Here is a 21323-nt window from a genome sequence, read left to right on the forward strand (position 1 = left end):
AACTGCAGAGAGGAGAGAGATGGAGCTGTAACTGATCATGTTTTCCCCTAAAATAAATTAGAGAGGCGTGATCTGATTCCATTCAATATAAAACAACACCCTAATACACGGTTTACAAGTATACCCTTATATAGTACAGGTATTTATAAGTGTGTCCAATACTACACGCTGGACATGTTACACATATATGGGTTGGATCCAGACCCAAATACACAAATATAAATATAAATATAAATACCGTACTCTAATATAATTTTCCCCATTTCCAGCATCCAGTATGATTCAAAGCTAGTTAAAAATTTTACAGGAAAAGCACAAATGAACCAAGGCACGTTTGAAAAACTCAAATAGCAGAAATGTTAAGAGCCAAGTGTTTCAGTAAGAAATTAAAAGGGCACCAAAATGTGAATCCCATGGACAAATTACCATTTCATCTTCTCAGAAAAGAACAAACTCCAACACATGCAAAAAACAGGTACCATAAACTAAGCTTCTTTGCATGTTTCTTAATATGTAATTTAACTCCAGGTGGAAAACGTGAAAAACAAAAACGAGTGTACAAGTGGCACCTGAAGATGGTCAAACTCATGCTGGAATACCCTTGCTGGAAGACCTTTCAGATTAATTGAAAATTTAGCACCGTTAATGTCCTGAGCATCAACCTTTACCGCTGCAGGCCTCTGCGTGATTGAATGAATGACAAATAGAAGTATATGAACAACTTTAATTATTCAATTGAAAAATAATAGAAGCACCAAAATAAATACAGCAGCAAGAGTAGCATGAACAGTAATTATAACTTTTTTAAAATATGAGATAGAAGAACTATAGGGCACAGTAACACAGGCTCTCATCAGAAAATGGATATTCACTAAAGAGTTCTGGCACTAAAGAATCTTTCAAGTGAAAAGAACATGTGATGTCTGAGAGAGTAAAACCATGCCTTAAGAAAATGTAGAGAAATATAAAATGATACCGAATGCAAAATAATTTGAGCATGTGAACCGGATAGGACAAACTGAGTCATAGATGAATTCCTTATAAGGAAAAAAATATTAAATGGATGCAAATTTCTCAAGTAAATCTGAGATATTACATATGAGAAGATCTCAGACTAAATAAATTGCTGGAAATAATCTTCCACTTGTTTGGTTGGACAAATGGATAGGAGTACTCCACATTGTTCGCGAAAATACTTTTCACCTCATAACCAAATTCCAGTCCAAGGTTTCAGAGTGCGTTTCTCTTGGTAACTGGATTCTAGCCCAAGGTTTGAGAGTAGTTTCATAATGGAATTTAAACAAAGCAAGCAACAACATGATATGGAAGAGCACAGCAAATGTAATAGGACCACTAATAAAGTCACCTATATTTTCCCCTTGAGCATCACATGTTGTGATTAATTGCAAATGTCATGTTGAAACGAACATCTTGTCAAGAGCCAAAGTATGTTTTTTTTAAGCCTAGAAAAAGAGAGAATTTATTATAAGTTAAAAAAAAAGATGGATAAGAAGCCCAAGGATTGAGTCAATTATCTCAGAAGGAGCTGGCATCCAAAAAAGCAGCATAAAATGAAAGTAAAAGTGCCACAAAAAAAAAGCTGAAATTGCAACTTCCTTTGAGGTATTCAATTTCTTGTACTTAACAGGAACTCTCTTGGAGGGAATAAAGATGTTACATTGAGAGAACCTTGGCGAAATAACAAATAACCATATAAACTTCCTCTGAAGTTGGCCAAAGAAAAATGCTGTAAAAGTTGTGCATCAACTCAACTTCCTCAAAGGGAACAATAATATGGTTACCCACATCAAAAGAAAGAGTTGAGAAAATCTATCAACAACAAGAGCTATTGCATACTCTAGACGCCCGGTTGGCTCCTCAACATGATAGATGGTTGCTGTAACGCCCCAAAATTTCAAACTTGCTAACCTTTCATAAAACATGCAAGAGACTAGAAAAAATCTCTTTCCTTCAGAGTTTGTTTATGAAATCAGCGGAAGACTATTCTTTTGTTAAATTCAGAAAGGCAAGTTGACAACTTTGGGCACGTTAGCTAAAAGAACCAAAACTCACAAAATTCGGATATCCAAAGAAAAATCCGTGACAAAACCCAAAAACGTCCAGGACGTGAGCTAAGAGCAGGAAGAAGAAGTCTTGAAGCCATATTGCAATCGCGTCATCGCCCGTAGTGTACCTAATCATCACATGTACCCATAGAATGGGTTAGTTTCGCGAAAAACTAGTAGGTGCACAAGAGAGACTACAGGAAACTAAATTAAGTACATTTAATTCAGTATGCTGAGCAGTTTAAAGCAGATATGCAGTTAAACAGGTAAGCAGTACAATAGGGTAAGCAGTGCAAGCGAGAAAGCAGTGCGAATGCTTTAGCCGAGAGAGGATTCCCCAAAGACAGGTAAGCAGTGCCATGGATGCATCCAACTTCTGCAGAAGTGTTGAGCTAACTTTTCTAGCCCCTTTCCCCTAACCTCCGATGACTGGGGAAGTTGGGTCTTTCGCCCGTGACTGCCATTAATGGCCTATCCATCGGAGTTTTATATCGCTTTGTCCTCTCCCTTGACAGACAACAAGAAGCGAATGGTGCGTCAGGTGTTGCTTAACTAACGACCTATTCTATGTTGTGGTCTTTAAACCACTCAAGTATCATGCCTGTGAAGGCGAATAGTCACCATTTTATGTGATTACAACATTGTGCATTTAGCACTATTCAAGGTTGCACGACAGTCTCATCTGATCATCGCAATAGTAACGTGTAGTGCACGACTACAAGTACTCTAGGATGAAAGGGGTATAGTTCCTCGATAGGAACCTCAACAGAAGTTTTCACAAAGATGTAATGCTTCTCAAACTATACTTTGACATTCTTTATCTTTTGAAACAGCCAACAGCTTATGCCAACATTTGGCATGCGATTTTCTAAAATCCCATCCGCTATCGAGGTATCTACATGCCTCGCATGACTCGATACCGACCTCGATAGACGGGATACGGGTTTCTCAAAAGAACCAGCCAATCACATTCTTCAAAATGCTTCTATTTGGGCAGTCTTTGATGCTTTTACGCAGCTTCCTAAAATCTCAAGTCGACTCTACAGGATTGTGTACTCGAAGAGCCAGGATCCTTGCGAGGTATCTCTCTCATTAGACAAGGATGTATCGCTAAGCTCTTGACTCAACTCTTGTCGCAAGAGAGAGAGAGAGCGGTAAATGTCCCTTGCATCCTCCACAAGGATGCCTCAAAAGCGCATGCAATGAGCGAGAACCTGAGCGTTATTTGCAACAGCAAGGCAGTAACAAAACATTTGCAAAAGCAAAAGCCTGGGCGCAAAGCGCGATGGCAAAGTAAAGACTGTAAGCAGGAGTGCGCAAGCAAAGCCTAAGCGCAATGCGCGGCGGCAAAAAGGAAGACGTGACAGAAAGTAAAGGACAAGAATCGCGAAACTGTGTTCTTGATTTAAATGCATACTCGTATAAATATATATGATATATAAATGCACATATATTTATTTAATTGTCCTTTTTAGTTAATTGAACTCAATTCAATTGTCCAAGACCTCCGTGCAATCTTCCCCTACCTTGGGGAGTTGCAGGTTTGCTGGTGTCTGCGAGTGTAAACGATTGACGGCTCGGGTCGCGGAGCGCGAGCGGGATCTATCGTACGAGCTGCAAAAGCGACAATCTTAGCAAGCTAACACCAAAAATAGAAGGTCGAGGGTACTGCCACTGACCTAACGCGAAGGAAGCAGAGGCAAGGGCATCGTGCCCTTGCGCACTTGCTATAGCACAAGTAGGGGCAGGGGTTGCGAGCCCCTGCTGTCAGCAAGAAACAGGGAGGCAACAAGGCAGCAAGATGCGGGCGACAAACGATAGCAGAGGCAGGGAGCCTTGCAGCCTTGCTCCCCTCATGCTGAACAACAAAGAGGGTTAGGGACTCAGTCCTCTGCCATCTCTGCAGAAAGGCAGCGGCAACGACTCTGTTTTGTCCTGCAGAAAGAAACAAAGAGAGGGGATGAGCCCCTGTTTGCCAAGCAGAAACAGAACACAGGGAGGGCTCGACCCTCCCCTACCCTGCAAGCATAGGGCGACGGGAAGGGACCCAGTTCTCCCACCGTGCCCACCGATCGAAGAAAAGACACAGGCAAGGGGCTCTGCCCCGCCCTACCTGACACAAAAGAACAACGACAGGGAGCTCTGCTCCCCTGTCGGTCAAACCAAAGAGGGAGACAGGGGGAAGTGTTAAAATGTAAACTGTAATATATATATATATATATATATATATATATATATTATTTAATATTATTATATTTTATTTTATTATTTTTCTTTATTTTCTTTTTTTAGCATCTAGTTCAATAGAAACTAGATATTTGATCCAGTCAAGTTCCTGTTGGAACTTGACTGTGCAAATAGTTGTTGGACTGTAGTCCAACAGCTATAATAAATGTTGTTGTACTATAGTCCAACAGCTATAATAATAAATGTTGTTGGACTGTAGTCCAACAGCTATATTAAGAGACGTTGGAATCCAACGTCTCTTTTGGAGAGCTCAAAATGAGCTCTCCTCTCTCTTCCACTTTTTTGTATATATAGGGGTGAACCCCTTCAATGTAAACTATCCATGTTTCTTAAGCATTTTGTTCATGAATAAAGTATTATTTATTTTTCAAGTGTTCTTCCTTTTATACCCTTTCAAGGGAGTTGTTTTGCGCATTATTAGATATATTAAAACTTCTATTTTTAGAGGACTTTTTTTGTCTGCTTCTTCCTCCTTAGATTTAACTGCTTATACTGATGTAGATTGAGGAGGTGATCCCAATGATCGATACTCAACTACTGGTTTTTGTGTATTTTTAGGTGAATCATTGATTTCATGGAGGTGCAAGAAGCAACAAAAAGTCTTTCGTCAACTGAAGTCGAGTACAGGGCAATGGCTAGAACCACTATGGAAGTAGTCTGACTAAGGCGCTTGCTTCATGACATGGGTGTTGAAAGTACAGGAGCATCTAGGCTATGCTGCGACAACAAAAGTTTTATTTATATTGTCAGCAACCAGACATTTCACGAACGCACCAAGCATATTGAAATGGATTGTTACTACGTGCGAGAGGAATTTCTATATGCACCATTGATCTCTCCTATGTTTCCTCAGAATATCAATTGGTAGATTTCTTTACTAAACCTCTCGCTACTCCTCGATTCCACTTTCTCTTGAACAAACTTTCGGTTATCCAACCGTAAGTTTGAGGGAGAGTGTTAAAAAATTTAACATATTAATATAACTTCTTTTAGTTATTTTTCTTTAGTTGTGCATTTTAGTTAGAATTTAGTTAGGATAGGTTTTTTAGGGTTTTTTAGGGGGGTTTTGGACCTTTTTGGACTCTTTACTTTTTGACCAAAGTAAAAAAGCAAAGAGTACTAGAGAGTCGTTGGACTCCCAACGAATCCCTCTAGTGGCCCTCTTTGAATGTTATAAATATGGGGTTATTCCCCCCTTGTAAAGACACTTTTGGTGTGGGCGTTTTCCCATTTGAATAAAGATCATATTTTTCCATTGCTTTGAATACCCTTTTTGGGTATATTGTATGAACCCTGGTGGTTCTTGTGAGTATGCATTCTTTATGAACCTTCGTGGTTCTTGTGAGAAATCTCTTTGGTGAGAATCATTTGAAGATTTGTTTGTGGTTTTCATCTTACATTTTCATCATCCCAAGTTTGAGTGTTGTGAAATGCAATCAATGTATTATAGTTATTGTGTGCTACCCTCTTATCCCATGTACATATGTTTATTCTTGAGGGGTACTCTTGTATTTTAGCTATGGGACTCAAGTCAATCATTTTTTTCCTCTATTGTAGCCAAGAGGGGACGCCCCCTTATGTTGCATCATTCATTCATTTTTGCTTAATGAAGTTCATCTTCTCTTTGCTTCTTTTCTTCTTTTTGCTTCTTTTCTTCTTTTTGCTTCTTCTTGCTGAACATGACTGATCCAAGATTTAATTAAACCAAAGATTATTTTTGCAACATCTATTTTTCTCAATTTCACTATTTTTTTATCATCTTGATGATTTTTTTTTTATAAATGAGGAATGAAGAACTAAAGAACTTACAGATAATTAATCAAGCATTTTCAAAAAGCATAGCTTACAAACAAAATCACATCTTTTGAAGTTTCTCATGCTTGAGAAATAATATTTTTAATTAATAAGAGATATGAGCAATAAAGTAAACATATAATTGCAAGAGAAGCCCTTATTCTTGTTGTGAAAAGCACAAGATAACATGCGGCAAAAAGGGTCTAAGGTATCATAGCATCACATCGTATGGTAAGTAGGGGTGGCAAAATCTGACACGACCCGCCAACCCGCTTCTTAGCCGGGTTCGGGTTTGGTTTAAACGGGTTCGTGTCGTAAACGGGTCGACCCGCCTAACCCGTTTATTAAATGGGTCGGGTTCGTGTTAGGGGTATGCCAACCCGGCTGACCCATTTAATAAACGGGTTAGGCGGGTGGGTCAACCCGTTTACCTGACCCGCCAACTCGTTTACCCGACCCGCCCGCCAACCCGTTTACCCGACCCAACCCGTTTATTAAACGGGTTAACTGTGTCGTGTCGGGTTACCCGTTTAATAAATGGGTCGGGTTCGTGTTTGCCACAGCTGATTCGTTTAATAAACGGGTCGGATTCGTGTTGAGGTATGCTGACCCGCCGACCCAACCCGCCAACCCGACCCGATTGCCACCCCTAATGGTAAGACACAAGGAAATAAAAAGACAAATGTATGAATTCCAAAAAGGTTAAGAGTTTTAACAATCATCAAACTTTTACATTCATGCACTGTATGATATAAAAAGATTTATATTCAATATACTTGAAAGGAGGTAGATCTTATGATATCTGCACCATACAGTACTATGTCATACAATATAGCATGATACACTACTCTTCTAATACAAAGGAGCATACCATGTTGTATGAGGGCTCGATACCACAATAAGTGACTAGAATCATTCAGGCGACAGTGTAATAAGGCATCGAGTTAAATGTTAAGCAAACTTAAAAATAAACCATTTTCAGCAAATGAGTGAATAATTTTTTTATTCACTTAAAAACAAAGAAAAGGACATTTTAGTTGCACCTCCACATCCGCATAAATCCCTGGAAAGGAGAGACAGCCCTCATTGAAAAGAACCATCTTCTTTGAGTACTTGTAAACTCTTGGATTGACAAGGACAAGCTCTTCCCCAACACCCCGCTCCCCAACAGGATTGAACACCATAAGTTGAATGTTGAGACCCACTTGCGGTGCAGAGAGACCAATTCCATCAGTCCTAAAAGACAGCAAAAGCAGTTCATTTGATAGCAAAATCAACTTTAGATGGTTTTTATACATCAGCTTTATTAGCAAATACAAAGACCATTCAAAGACAGGACAAAGTGACAAAAGCTAAGAACTCCATCACTCAAGGACAAAAACACGGGGAAATAAATTAACACTATTTTGCTCTTGAAAATAGCAACAAGAAAGATGCTATTCAAGGTAAAAGGTTCAGAAAAAAGGAGCAGGTAGAGGGCTACCACGAAGTTATCATTCATGTGGATCATAATACAGGTCATAATGTTCAAGCTAAAGTCATGCACGTCAATCCAAAAGTAACTCTCGACTGCCCAATAAGTTTTTGTGGAAGTTGCAACTGTGATAATACATGTATGAATATATATATATATATATATATATATATATATATATATATCAGTGGCGGAGCCAGGGTGGGCATGGGTGGGCAGTCGTCCACCCCAGAATTTGAAACCGAAAAAAAAAATACTGTGCCTCCAGCGATATTTCGTAAAGAAACAAAGAATCTGATTTTAACTCTTGTATGCTAATGCCTACCGCTATGTGTGTTTTAATTTGTCTGGTGTGTGACAAACAGAAAATAAGTGTATGTTTACTTTTAATCCAGCAATCTGTTCTGGATATTATCGTCCGTAGTGTGTTGTCATTTAGATGCAGTTTGTTTTAGTTGGCGAGCACTCGCCCAGGATAGCAATCAGCAAGTGGTGCTGACACGTTTATGTCTTCCTGTGGCAGCGGTATCACATACACCCTAAGCTTCCACCTAATCTGGACCCGCGTCTGTCACTCCCCGAGTTCGAATCTGCATTCAACCAGGTTCTGGATTGTGCGTTTTAAGCTTTAGAAGCTGCTTTCGGAAAGCAGCGTAATGTTTTGGTTCCTTGCTGTTTATTTGAGCTGAATGTATGCAAGACTGATCTCAAATGATTTGAGTATATTGTGATAAATATTGCTGAGTTTTTTTACATTGATAACCAATAGATTTCAATATAATTAAAAGGCTTATTTAAGTTTTATCTCTTCACCAACGACTGTGCCTCCAACGAATTTTTTTTGGCTCCGCCATTGATCCGAATAAATGGATCGTCCTTCAAGGCCATAGCATTGTCCCCAAGACCCGAGGTCTGCCCACCCAATGAAAAACTCCTGGCTCCGCCACTGATATATATATATATATATATATATATATATATATATATATATATATATATATATATATATTCAATTTTGTAATAGCTAATGCCCATTAGGGGCATTTCTGTCTTTTCACATATGTAATAAATAACTGTTTATAAAACAGTTATTTCTTTTTTTATTTTATATTTTTTGTAATTAATAATGTCATTGAGGGCTCTATGATCATAAGATCATAGAGACGTTGGGGGCTCCCAACGTTTCTATGTGGAAGCCCCAATGGTCCCCCACTCTCCCCTTTTGTTGTATAAATAGGTGTGTTTCCCCTATTCCTTTATGCTTTTTACCAAAGCATCTGCTCTTTGTTGTCTATTGTATTGTTCCTTAGTGGACTTATGCTTGTGCACATTGTAACTGTGATCTTGTAAGCCCTTAGTGGCATTGGTTCTATATTTTTCCGCTATTTCATTACATGGTATTAGAGTCATAGTGCTCTTGGTCTTGTAGGAAGCATCATCAAATGTTTACGGTAATCATGGTGACTCAAGTGGAGATATTTTTCACATTTCTTTGTTCTTTTTTTCCTTCTCTCTCTTCTATCACTCAAGATGGAGCATGAATAAGATTTATCCTTCAAGCTAAATGGCTTCAAGTACATATTGTGGGCATCCACAATGGAAAATAACCTCAAAGGCAAAAAACTTTGGGGATATGTGATGGGTATCATCTCGAAGCCGCAACTCAAGTTCACCAAACGAGAAGGAGATCAATAGAAAGCCTTGGAAGGTGATGCACTTATGAAAGCTATTCAAGATCACCAAACTAAGGTAGAAGATTGAGAAAGTAACCATGCTAAGTTTCTTGAATGGTTTATGAACAATGTTGAGCTCTGTAATGAAATAGATTAAATCCAAAGAGACGTCACTTATGGACTTGCAACAACACACTCAATCAAGAAAAACACTCGATTGAATAAGCCAGACCACCCTCACAAGGGTCAAAATATTCTTGTTATTGCATAGAAAATACTCTTCTAGAGAGTTAAGAATACAAAGGCCTTAGAGGCCTATTTATAATATAAGAGGCCACAAGGGAGCAACCCCAACTATTGGGTTGCTCCCAACATTCACAGCTAGTTGGAGTTGCCCCATCATTACATAAAATAAAAGTACAAAATAAATAAAAAGTGGTCAGTCCCTAATGGGCTGACGCCTATTATAATGAAATGACTGAAATACCCTTAATGGGTATTTTGTTTTACATAAATATATATATATATATAAGTATATATCTTAACACCCCCCCCCTTAAACTCATGGTGTAACAACGGAGAGTTTGCCAAGTAGGAAGTGAAATCTAAGTGCCGAGAGCGTTTTAGTGAAGAAGTTTGCTAGTTGATACTTAGATGGAACGTAAGGCAATGCGATGGTCTTCCTCGATAATTCTTCACGAACGTAGTGGCAATCCATTTCAATAAGTTTTATCCTCTCATGGAATGTATGATTGCTTGCAATGTATATAGTGCTCTGGTTGTCACAATATAATCTTGAAGGTTCTGCAATGTAAATTCCTAAATCCTTTAGTAATTGTCTCAACCATACTAACTCGGATGTAGTTGTTGCAATGGCACGATACTCTGCTTCAGTGAAAGAGAGGGACACCTTCTGTTGCTTCTTACATCGCAATGAAATTAGAGAATCACCTACAAAAACACAACCAATGGTTGAGCGTCTATCATTCACATCCCCCCAGTTAGAATCGGAATATGCAATGACTTCTAGCGAGGAAGAGGATGATATAAATAATCCATAATTGATAGAATTCTTAATATATCTAATAATTCTCATTACAGCACTCATATGTACTGTAGTGAGAGCATGAGAAAATTGACATGCAACTAGCGCTTGGTCTCTTTTCATCCAAGCTACAAATTCAAGATTTCTAACATATACTGTAGTAGATTTCCCTTTGAATCCCTTTCTTCTCGTGATATGAACTCAGGAGGAACTGGAATAGATCCATACAGATGTCCAGAAAGATCCTGACTCCTAATGAAAGGTATGATTTGCCTCTTCCAAGTCAAGAAGTTACCATTATTTAATTTTTCAGACACGAGTTGACTGAGGAAACTTGAAGAAAGGACCGACTTACTAGGAAGTGAATCCATGTTTCACAGTATTAAGAGTGTGTTCAGCACCATCTGTCTACAGTTTCTGTAACCTCCTTTTTTTTTTGCAGAAACTAATTCAGATCAATGGCTGAATTTGAAACAGAAATTGAATATCTATCAGATTTCTAATTTGCATAAGAAATTGAATATTGGATATGAAAAACACAAAAAAATATGTGAATATGAATTCACACTCGTTATTGACGCAATGCTTTCAAGCTAAAAGAGATAAAATGGTAGAAATGAGGGTAACATCAGATCGACTTGGTCAGATCTGATCAAGGGTGTAGCTGGATCGAAATAGGCCCCGATTGTGTGATTAGATCACGCTGTGATCAAAACGATGAACAAGGTGTATTGATGACAGAATGAAGAATGAAAAAATGTATATTCAACAAAGGGTTTGGGATCGAAAACCTGGGCTGAGTTACCCAGTCCTCTCTGAGTTAACTCAGATTAGGTAGAGAAGAGAGTTTGATCAGATCTGATCGAGTTCAAGAGACAGAGAAAAAAAAATAGACATATTTGATTATCGTCAGATCTGAATAACGTCAGATCTGATCGAGAGGGAAAAAGGAGGAATTGGGTAAACAGGGAAAAAGGATTCAGATGAGATTGGAGAAACAGAAAAAAAAAATCTTGACTTAGAAGAGAAAATCGAGAAGAAACAGATCTTTCAGACGTACCTTTGAGATCGATTTCAGTTTCAGCTGAAGCGTGGCTCTGATACCATGTTAGATTTTCAATATTCAAGTTCTTCCACGCGTGAGAGCTGAGAAACAGAGAGAGAGAGAAGCTGCAGAGAAAAACCGATACCCTCAAATCTTAGGGTCGGCTGTTGTATTAACTCATTTATATTAACATACCATTACAAAGATTAGGGTACTAAAGTACCCTCATTACAATAAAGTAAATTAAACAATGTCATTAATGAGAAGTTAATGATCACGGGTCTAGATCTCTAGACTCGTGACCTGTAACAAGGGGTTCTTTTCAATATTATCTCATCTTTATTGACAGCTACTCTCGTTATACTTGGATATTCTTTATTAAGCATAAGTCTGAAACTTTTTCCATATTTCGCAACTTTCATGCCTTTGTTCGAAATCATTTCTCTACCAGTATTCTGCATTTTCATTGTGATGGAGGTGGTGAGTATACATCGAAGGATTTTACTGATTTTCTCCAAAGTAATGGAATAAAGCGTAGAGTGTCGTGTCCACATACGCCACAACAAAATGGGGTCGCTGAGAGAAAGCATAGGCATATTATTGAAACGGCTATGAGCATGATGCACGACAGTAATCTTCCCATTAGTCTGTGGACAGAAGCATTCCATTCAGCTGTCTATATTATAAATCGTCTGCCTATGACAGCTTTGCAAAATAGTTCACCATTTTGTTCTCTTTTGGGCATTCAACCCGATTATAATGCTCTAAGTGTGTTTGGATGCATTTGTTATGTTCATATTGATGATTCTCTCAGGAACAAATTACAACCAAAGGCTTCCAAGTATAGATTTGTGGGATATGTTGATGATTATAAAGGTTATCGGTGTTATGACCCCATGACTAAGCGTGTTAAGATTTCCAGGAATGTTGTGTTTGACGAGAATAATCTTGGAGATGTATCATTTAATAACTGTCAAAGAATTCTCAGAGAAGAAGTTTATCATCCGTGAATAAATGCAGAATTATTTGCAGATGCTGATGGTGATTGCTCACCTCAGTGTACTTAAGAAACAAACTCGGCTGACCAAAATAATATTGACTCAGGCCAAGCATGCTTACCTCAATCTAGTGATCAGATTGGTGGAGCTTTATGTAATGAGATATTGCAAAAATATAAAGAGTGCATACAAGCACTTACAACAATAAATAAAAGAGACAATATCACAAGTCCACAAAGGGACAATACAAGCACAAGCCTTTAAGAAGGCAACAATATAAAAAACCTCTTATTGAGAAGAGAGAAAGCTCTCAAGAATAATAAATATACAAGGGGTTCACCCCTATTTATACAAGAGGGAGAGGAGCAAAGGGATGGCCAAAAGGTCTCAAAAAAAGAGCCAAAAGGGGGCTCCCATAGAGTCGTTGGGAGCCCCCAACGGTCACATTTGTGACCGTTGGGGGCTCCAACGACTCTAAGGTTGAAGCCCCTTTTAACCCTCAAAAGAAATAAAAAAGAAATAAAAAAATAACAAAATAAAATTACATTTTATCAAAAAAATGAAAATAGTTGTTTTCTAAAACAACTATATGAAATTACAAAAATACCCCTATCGGGTATTGATGTAATATACAGTGTATATATATATATATATATATATATATATATATATATATATATATATATATATATATATATATATATATTAGATACATTTTAACACCCCTCCTCAAACTTTACGGGGAAATGACGGAAAGTTTGCCAAGAAGAAACATGAAGCGAGTAGCCGGAAGAGCTTTAGTGAAGAAGTCCGCCAACTGATATTCTAAAGTGACATATGGAAGAGCAATGGTTCATCGTAAGAATTCGTCATGAACATAGTGGCAATCCATTTCGATATGTTTTGTACGCTCATGAAAAGTATGATTGCTCGCAATATAGATGGCACTCTTGTTGTCGCAACATAGTTTTGAGGCTTCGGTAATATCAACTCCCATGTCTTTAAGCAGGCTGCGAAGCCATACAAGCTCCATTGTCGTGGTTGCCATAGCCCGGTACTCAGCTTCAGTGGATGATAGTGAAACTTTCTATTGCTTCTTGCATCGCCAGGCAATCAAAGAGTCCCCTAAAAAGACACAAAAACCAGTAGTTGAGACTCGATCATTGGGATTACCTTCCCAATCGGCATCAGTATAAGCAAGAAGATTCAAGGAAGAAGAGGAGGATAGAAATAGCCCTTTATTGATGGTATTCCGAATGTAGCGGATGATTCGGAGAACAACACTCATATGCACAGTTGTAGGAGCATGCTGAAATTGGCTAACTGAGTGAACCGCATGAGTGATATCTGGTCTGGTGATGGTTAAATAGGTAAGAGACCCAATGAGTTGTCTGTAAGGTGTGGGATCTTCGAGAAGAACCCCATCCTCCAACCGTAATTTGGCATTAATAACCTCGGGAGTCTCTACTTTCTTGTCATCAGAAATCCCAGACTTAGAACATATATCTGCAGCAAGCTTCATCTGTGACAAAATATATCCTCTAGGAGAATATGCAACTTCAATTCCAAGAAAATATCTGAGAAAACCTAAATCAGACATATCAAAATTATTTTTTAACATATTTTTAACAGCAATAATACTATTTTGATCATTATCAGTGATAATCACATCATCAACATAAAGCAACAAAATTATGATACTAGAACCTGCATGTTTAACAAAAAGAGCAGTGTCAGTATTACAAGAGTGAAATCCTAACTTTATCATGATATCACTGAAATGATCATACCAAGCCTTAGGAGTTTGTTTAAGACCATACAATGCCTTCAAAAGCCGAAGTGTTTGACCTTGCTTAATATTAATTCTGGGTGGCGGATCCATGTAAACTTCTTCACTTAAACTTCTATTTAAAAAGGCATTTTTTACGTCAAGTTGATAAATAGGCCATTTTTTGGTTGATGCGACAGCTATTAAGGTCCTGACACTGGTCATTCGAGCTACGGGAGCGAATGTTTCTTCATAATCAATGCCATATTCTTGGGAATATCCCTTAGCAACTAATCTAGCTTTATATCGTTCTAAGGAGCCATCGCTTTTAGTTTTAACTTTGAAGACCCAGCGACAACCAATAGGTTTTTTGTGTGAAGGTAGATTAACTATTTCCCAAGTATTGGCCTTTTTTAAAGCATTTAGTTCAACTTGCATTGCTTCAACCCAATGTGGTATAGATTTAGCTTGATTATAGTGAGTTGATTCAAAATAAGAATGTAGGGTTATTAAACATGCCCGATAGTTGGGGGTTAAGGAATTATAGGATACAAACCTATTTGGGGGTATTGATATTCTAGAAGAATGCCTAACTTGTGGTTCCTCAGTGGATTCAGAAATTTGAGAGTATTTTTCGAAGGCACTAATAGGATTTTCTTGATTTCTTCTTGAGTAAACATTTATATCACTATCATGAACATTTATATTTGGATCACTATCATTTGAGGGAGTTATGTCAAGAGGAGATACCTCACGTGTATCGTCTATGTTTTCAAGAAAATCTTCTTGTATGTCATCAATAAGATCATATAAGAATATATAATCAATTTCATTTGTTTCTTCTATTTTATCAAAACTGTTTTCTTCTTCTAGAAATGTTACATCTTTTGAAACATATAGTTTATCATTCTTAAAATCATAACATTTATACTCTTTTTTATTTTCACCATATCCTAGAAAAACACATTCAATTGTTTTTGGAGATAACTTATCCCTTTTATGTAATAAGACAAAACATTTGCAACCAAAAATACAAAGACTATTGAAATCGGGTGAAAATTTAAAGAGTTTTTCATAGGGAGAAGCATTTTTTAACTTAGAAGAGGGTATTCTATTGATTAGATAGGTTGAGGTTAAAACGGCTTCGGCCCAAAACTTCTTTGGAATATTCCTAGAAACAAGTAATGTTCTATGTTTCCTTTCCGCTAGGCCATTTTGTTGGGGAGTCCTAGGACATGACTTTTGATGGCAAATGTCATTTTGGGTCAAATAGTTTTGGAATTCGTGAGATAAGTATTCGCCACCGGAATCGGATCTTAAAATAGATATGTTATTTTGAAATTGATTTTGAACCTTTTTATGAAAATCTTTAAAGAAAGTAAATACTTCTGATTTATGACTAAGAAAATAAATCCAAATATACCGAGTAAAGTCATCAATAAATGTAACATAATATGAATAGCCCCCTTTAGACATAACCGGAGAAGGCCCCCAAACATCCGAATGCACCAATTCAAAAGGTCTTGATGAAAGAAAAGTTCTAGTTGGAAATAGAATACACTTCATTTTTCCAAAAATGCAATCTTTGCAATTAATTATTTTTTCCTTACAAAATTTGTTTCCAAAAGGAAAGAGATACATTTTGGAATAACTTGGATGACCAAATCTTTTATGCCAAGTTTCCATGTTTTTTTCTTGGACATAAGAACAAAAATAATTTGTAGGGAGATCGAGATGGTCCATATACTAGAGGTCTCCCTTTCTATGGCATTGCCCAATCCGCTTCCCGGACCGGAGATCCTGCACAAAGCAACCATTAGATGAGAAAGATATTTCACATCCATGGTCGGCAATTTGAGAAACCGAAAATAGGTTTAAATTTAGTTTGGGAACAACTCTTACTTTTGGAACACAAAAATTTTGTGAATCTTTAAAAGAGCCAATACTTGAAATTTTTAAAAAGGTTTCATCGGCCGTAGAGACACAAGAGTCCTTTGAATTGGTGCAAACATCAATAAGTGCATTTTCATGAGGGGTCATATGAAAAGAAGCTCCGGAGTCAAGGATCCAAGAATACGTACCGGGTGATGATGTCGAGGCAATAGCCGCACCCGATATGGAGGAAGAAACTTCTAGTATTTGTTGGAGAGCCATAGATATTTGTCCAATAGTTTCTTTGATGTCATTGTTCTTGCCTTCATCTTCTTTGGTGGTGGTTTCTTCAAGAGAGGCCACCTTAGGCTTGAATGTTCCAATAAGCTTTGGGCAAGCGGGTTTAATGTGACCCGGCTCATTGCAATAATGACAAACAATCATTTTTCTTCCTCCATTGTAGTTTTCTTGTTTCCCAAAATAAGGAGGTTTATAGGTTCTAACATTGTTACCCGGTTTTGATACGGCAAGGACTTCATCAACAAGTTTACTTATGCCAAGCCTTGTCTCCTCTTGAGTGATTTCGGCAATAGCATCCTCAATAGGAGGAAAAATAGATCTATGGAGAAGTGAGGATCTCACTTGCTCAAATTCGGGACGTAGCCCAAAAAGGAATTGAAACAAACGCTCTTGTTCCATTTGTTTTTGCCTTAAATCAATATCTTCCATAGAAACCCATTTTGGCTCCAAAAGAGCCAATTCATCCCATAGTGGGTTTAGGGCACTATAATAGTCTTTAATGCTAGAATCACCTTGCTTGGTGGTTCTAATCTTTTCTTGCAAGAAGTATGCTCTCGCAAGATCCTTTTGGGTATACATACCCTTCATAAAGGACCAAGCCTCATTGGCTCTACGAAATTTAGCTATATTAGCACATACCTTAAGCTCAACATTGTTCATAAACCACGCAAGGATTTTTGCGTGATTGTTTTCCCAATCTTTCATTTTTTTTTGATGATTTTCAATGGCCTTGATGTGAGCATCTCCTTCAAAAGCCTTTTCTTGACCTTATTCGTCCTTTATAAGCATAAGCTTAGGTTCCAGAACGGTACCCATGACAACCCCAAAGCTTCTTTCCTTTGAGATTATTTTTCATTGTTGATGCCCACATCATATAATTCTTTCCATTGAGCTTGAAAGATAGGTCAATCTTTGCCTCCATGATGTTGCCAAGAAGTGAGAAGATATCCACTAAATATGAGATACGCGAACCACACCTTTCCTTCAAAAATCGAGTGGCTTTGATACCATGTAATGAGATATTGCGGAAATATAAAGAGTGCATACAAGCACTTACAACAATGAATAAAAGAGACAATATCACAAGTCCACAAAGGGACAATACAAGCAAAAGCCTTTAAGAAGGCAATAATATAAAAAACCTCTTATTGAGAAGAGAGAAAGCTCTCAAGAATAATAAATATACAAGGGGTTCACCCCTATTTAAATAAGAGGGAGAGGAGCAAAGGGATGGCCAAAAGGCCTCAAAAGGAGAGCCAAAAGGGGGCTCCCATAGAGTCGTTGGGAGCCCCCAACGGTCACATTTGTGACCGTTGGGGGCTCCAATGACTCTAAGGTTGGAGCCCCTTTTAACCCTCAAAAGAAATAAAAAAAGAAATAAAAAAATAAGAAAATAAAATTACATTTTATCAAAAAACGAAAAAAATTGTTTTCTAAAACAACTATGTGAAATTACAAAAATACCCCTATCGGGTATTGATGTAATATATATATATATATATATATATATATATATATATTAGATACATTTTAACACTTTACACATTGAAGAAGGGGCAGACCCACAATCGCATCCTATTGACAAATTTAAAGGGTATGTGTATGTGCGAAGAGAAAAAGGTACTCCCCCCTGCTCCTCACATTGGATCAGATACTTATGTGCCTGTTGGAAACCTGAGGAGTTCGAATAGAATCAAACATTCTATTAACAGATGGGTCAGCTACAATAATTTTTCTATGGATCTTCAACTTTTTTGTCTCAGGTTGATAAGCATGATGAACCCATAAGGTTTCATCATGCTGTGAAATCAAACAAATGGATTGAGGCCATGAATGAAGAAGTGGAAGCGCTTCATGAATGTCAGACATGGAAAATTGTTGTCATACCTCCTAACAGAAATGTTGTTGATTCCAAGTGGGTTTATAAAATCAAATACAAACCCGATGGCACTATAGAACGATACAAAGCAAGACTTGTTGCAAAGGGGTTTACACAGGAATATGGTCAGGATTATGATGAGACTTTCAGTCCCGTGGTCAAAATGGAGACAATAAGAATTATATTGTCTTTAGCCGTCAAACATGGATGGACATTGAGTCAGCTAGATGTCAAAAATGCATTTCTTCATGGAGACTTGAAGGAAAAAGTTTACATGGAACAGCCTCCAGGATATGCTGAGGGCAGTGTTGTTAAAAGCGCGCCTCAAGGCGCAAAAAGCGCGCCTCGCCTCGAGGCGAGACCCTTTTCTCCTTGAGGCGCACGTAAAAAGCACAACAACCTCAAGGCGTACGCCTCATGCGCCTTGAGGCGTACGCCTTGAGGCGAGGCGCGCCTCAAAGTGAGGCGCGCATTAAACATCGGATGGCCCGGACCCGAGTTCGACCCGGATCCGGGCCCGTATTCTCGAAAGATCGAGAACCTGTGTCTTTAAAAAAGACACAGGTGCTTCGGGGCGAGGGAAAGCCCTCGCCCCTTCTCTCTCCACTCCGTCCCCTTTCGTCCACCGCCACTGCTCGCCGTCGGCCACTGCTCGCCGCCGGCCACCACTCGCCGATCACCGCCTCTGCTGAGAAGGGATCACTCGCAGTGCGACCACTCGCCGCCGCCACTGCTGTCGCCGGCCACCACTCGCCGCCTCTGCTAAGAAGGGATCACTCGCAGTGCAACCACTCGCCGTGCGACCACTCGCCGCCGGCACTGCTGTCGCCGGCCACCACCCGTCGCCGATCATCGTTTTCCTTCAGGTATGGCTTTTTCGTTTTTTTTTTATTAACCAGGGGCGTATCTAGGGGGGGCAGGACTGGGCTGTAGCCCAGTCCTGCCTCCCGAAACAGTTAAAAAAAATTTTTTTTTTTAAAAGCCCAGTCTTACCCCAACCCTGATTCCATATGAAATAGATTTTTATCCATTTTTGTAGCTCAGCCCAGTCCTAGCCCAGCCCTGACTGCACCAAATAGTTTGATTTGTCCATATGAAATAGATTTTTATTAATAATTGTAGCCATTTTTTGTCCATATGACTGCGGTCCCTTGTTTTCCTTTTTTGTCCATATAACTGTAGCGATGATGATTTCTTGGTGTGCAATCAAATATGTGATGTCCTGAATTGTTTAAGCATGCATTGATTTGGTTTTTCGTCAATAATGCTTGCTTACTTGAGGCATATGAGAGAGAGAGAGAGCCTGGACATCTTGTGTAGAATACAGTCCAGAAATTAATTCCTTGCTGCTAAATTTGCATATTTTATTATTCTTTTGGAAAGCATCATTTGCTTTTCATGGTGGCGAATATCAATCTGCTTTGAAAAGAAAGGAACTGAAAAGGCTCTTATGGAACTTGTATCCCTTGTCATGTTGGTGGTCACTTCAGCGCAACTTCTCTTGAAGATAAAAGTTGGACATAAAGGAGCAGTTGTATGGTTATTTCAATCAGTTTCTGATGTATAGGAGCCCACCCGACCTACATTTTGGAAATAAATTTGTTGAATGAAACAATAAAAAGCAACTTTTTCTTCAAACTGACTATTTAAGGATCTCTCAAGATGCTATTAGGTCTATCTAGATGTTGATCCATAGGATATTTTACACTATAACCCATTTTAATTGAATTAATTTGTGATTTTTATTGGCTCACATCTTTGAGTATGAAAACAGTCTCAGTTTTGAGTGCTTTTACAATAGGATAATGAAGCAAACTAAAACAGATTGTGGGGTTGTAGGTTTCTTTTCACTACTGTGTAAACTGAGATAGAACACACAATTGAAATATTCAAACATAATGGTGACCTCTGTTTAGCATATTCAATATATGTTTTTTTTTTCGGCATTTTCACAATTTCTTGGGGTTGATCTCCGGAGTTGGTTGGTGTTTTCTTTTTGTTTTTGAGAAGAAATCTGGGATCCAAACCACCTCCACTCTATCTCTACTATGTGTGTGTGTGGCTATAAGTGTGCATTATTGAATGAACTTTGAGACCCAATTAAAAAACTGACCTAATTATATTTATTATTTTTTTCTCGTCAATTATGTTTTTTTCTAGGATTCGTATATAGCTTATACACCAAGATTGTCTATTTTGCATTTGTTTTCATGTAATGTGGTCAGCAGAATGCATGATGTTAATATATATTGTGTGTTATGTATTTTTGCAGTTGAAAAATGGCAAAAGATGTAGGATGGGATCATGGAGTTAAAGTTCCAAATCCTACTAAAGATCCCAAACTTGTAGGACATGTAATTTGCAATTACTGTCATAAACAGACTACAGGAGGCATCTATAGGCTAAAACATCACTTAGCTGGCACAAAGCATGATGTAAGCATGTGCGAAGCGGTTCCACCTGACGTGAAAAGATTTTTTCAGAATCATCTAAAGGATCAGAGGCTAAAGAAAGAAGAGTTAGAGCAAACCAAGTTGGATATCGGGAGAAGTGTTTATTTTGGATCATCAACCGGCGATAATGTGAATAAAGAAGCTAGTAGATCAGGTAGTGATGCAAAAACAAGTGCAGCTGGTCCTATGGACCTTTTTGTGAACAAAGAAGCACGGCAAACCACAATAAACACTGCTTTCAAAAGGGATGAAAGAAAAAATGCATGTCGTGCCATTGGTAGATTTTTTTATGCAAATGCCTTATCATTTAATCTTTGCAACAGTCCATATTTTGGTGCAATGATAGAAGCTATTGCAAATTATGGGCGAGGGTTCAAACCACCTTCTTATCATGAGATCAGAACGTGGATTTTGAAGGACGAGGTAGATTGTACTCATGAAATTTTGAAAGAGTTCAAAAAAGAGTGGTCAAAGGTTGGCTGCAATATTATGGCAGATGGTTGGACAGATGGGAAAGGAAGAAACTTAATTAATTTTCTTGTGAACAGCTCATCTGGGACAGTATTTTTGAAGTCCGTTGACATCAGTGACATGGAAAAAACTGGTGCAAATTTGTGTCAGTTGTTTGAAGAAGTTGTTAAAGAAGTTGGTGAAAGTAATGTGGTGCAATTCATTACAGATAATGCACCAAATTATGTGGCAGCTGAAA

The 21323-nt window shown here is 38.2% G+C and overlaps 1 protein-coding gene across 1 annotated transcript in view; it reads right to left on the minus strand.

Annotated features, from left to right (window-relative positions):
• The window catches only part of LOC149815569 (peptide deformylase 1B, chloroplastic-like), a 66799-nt gene that overhangs the window by 6713 nt on the left and 38763 nt on the right, over positions 1 to 21323 (minus strand). Inside the window, exons 3-4 of the mRNA XM_089988799.1 lie at positions 7151 to 7343; positions 570 to 680 (exon numbers count right to left, since the gene is read on the minus strand). Coding sequence (XP_089844925.1) covers positions 570 to 680; positions 7151 to 7343 — 304 coding nt within the window. The remainder of the gene's footprint in view (positions 1 to 569; positions 681 to 7150; positions 7344 to 21323) is intronic.

This window comes from Nuphar pumila, chromosome 15, assembly GCF_984573655.1.
Source record: "Nuphar pumila chromosome 15, dmNupPumi1.hap1.1, whole genome shotgun sequence".
Lineage (NCBI taxonomy): Eukaryota > Viridiplantae > Streptophyta > Magnoliopsida > Nymphaeales > Nymphaeaceae > Nuphar > Nuphar pumila.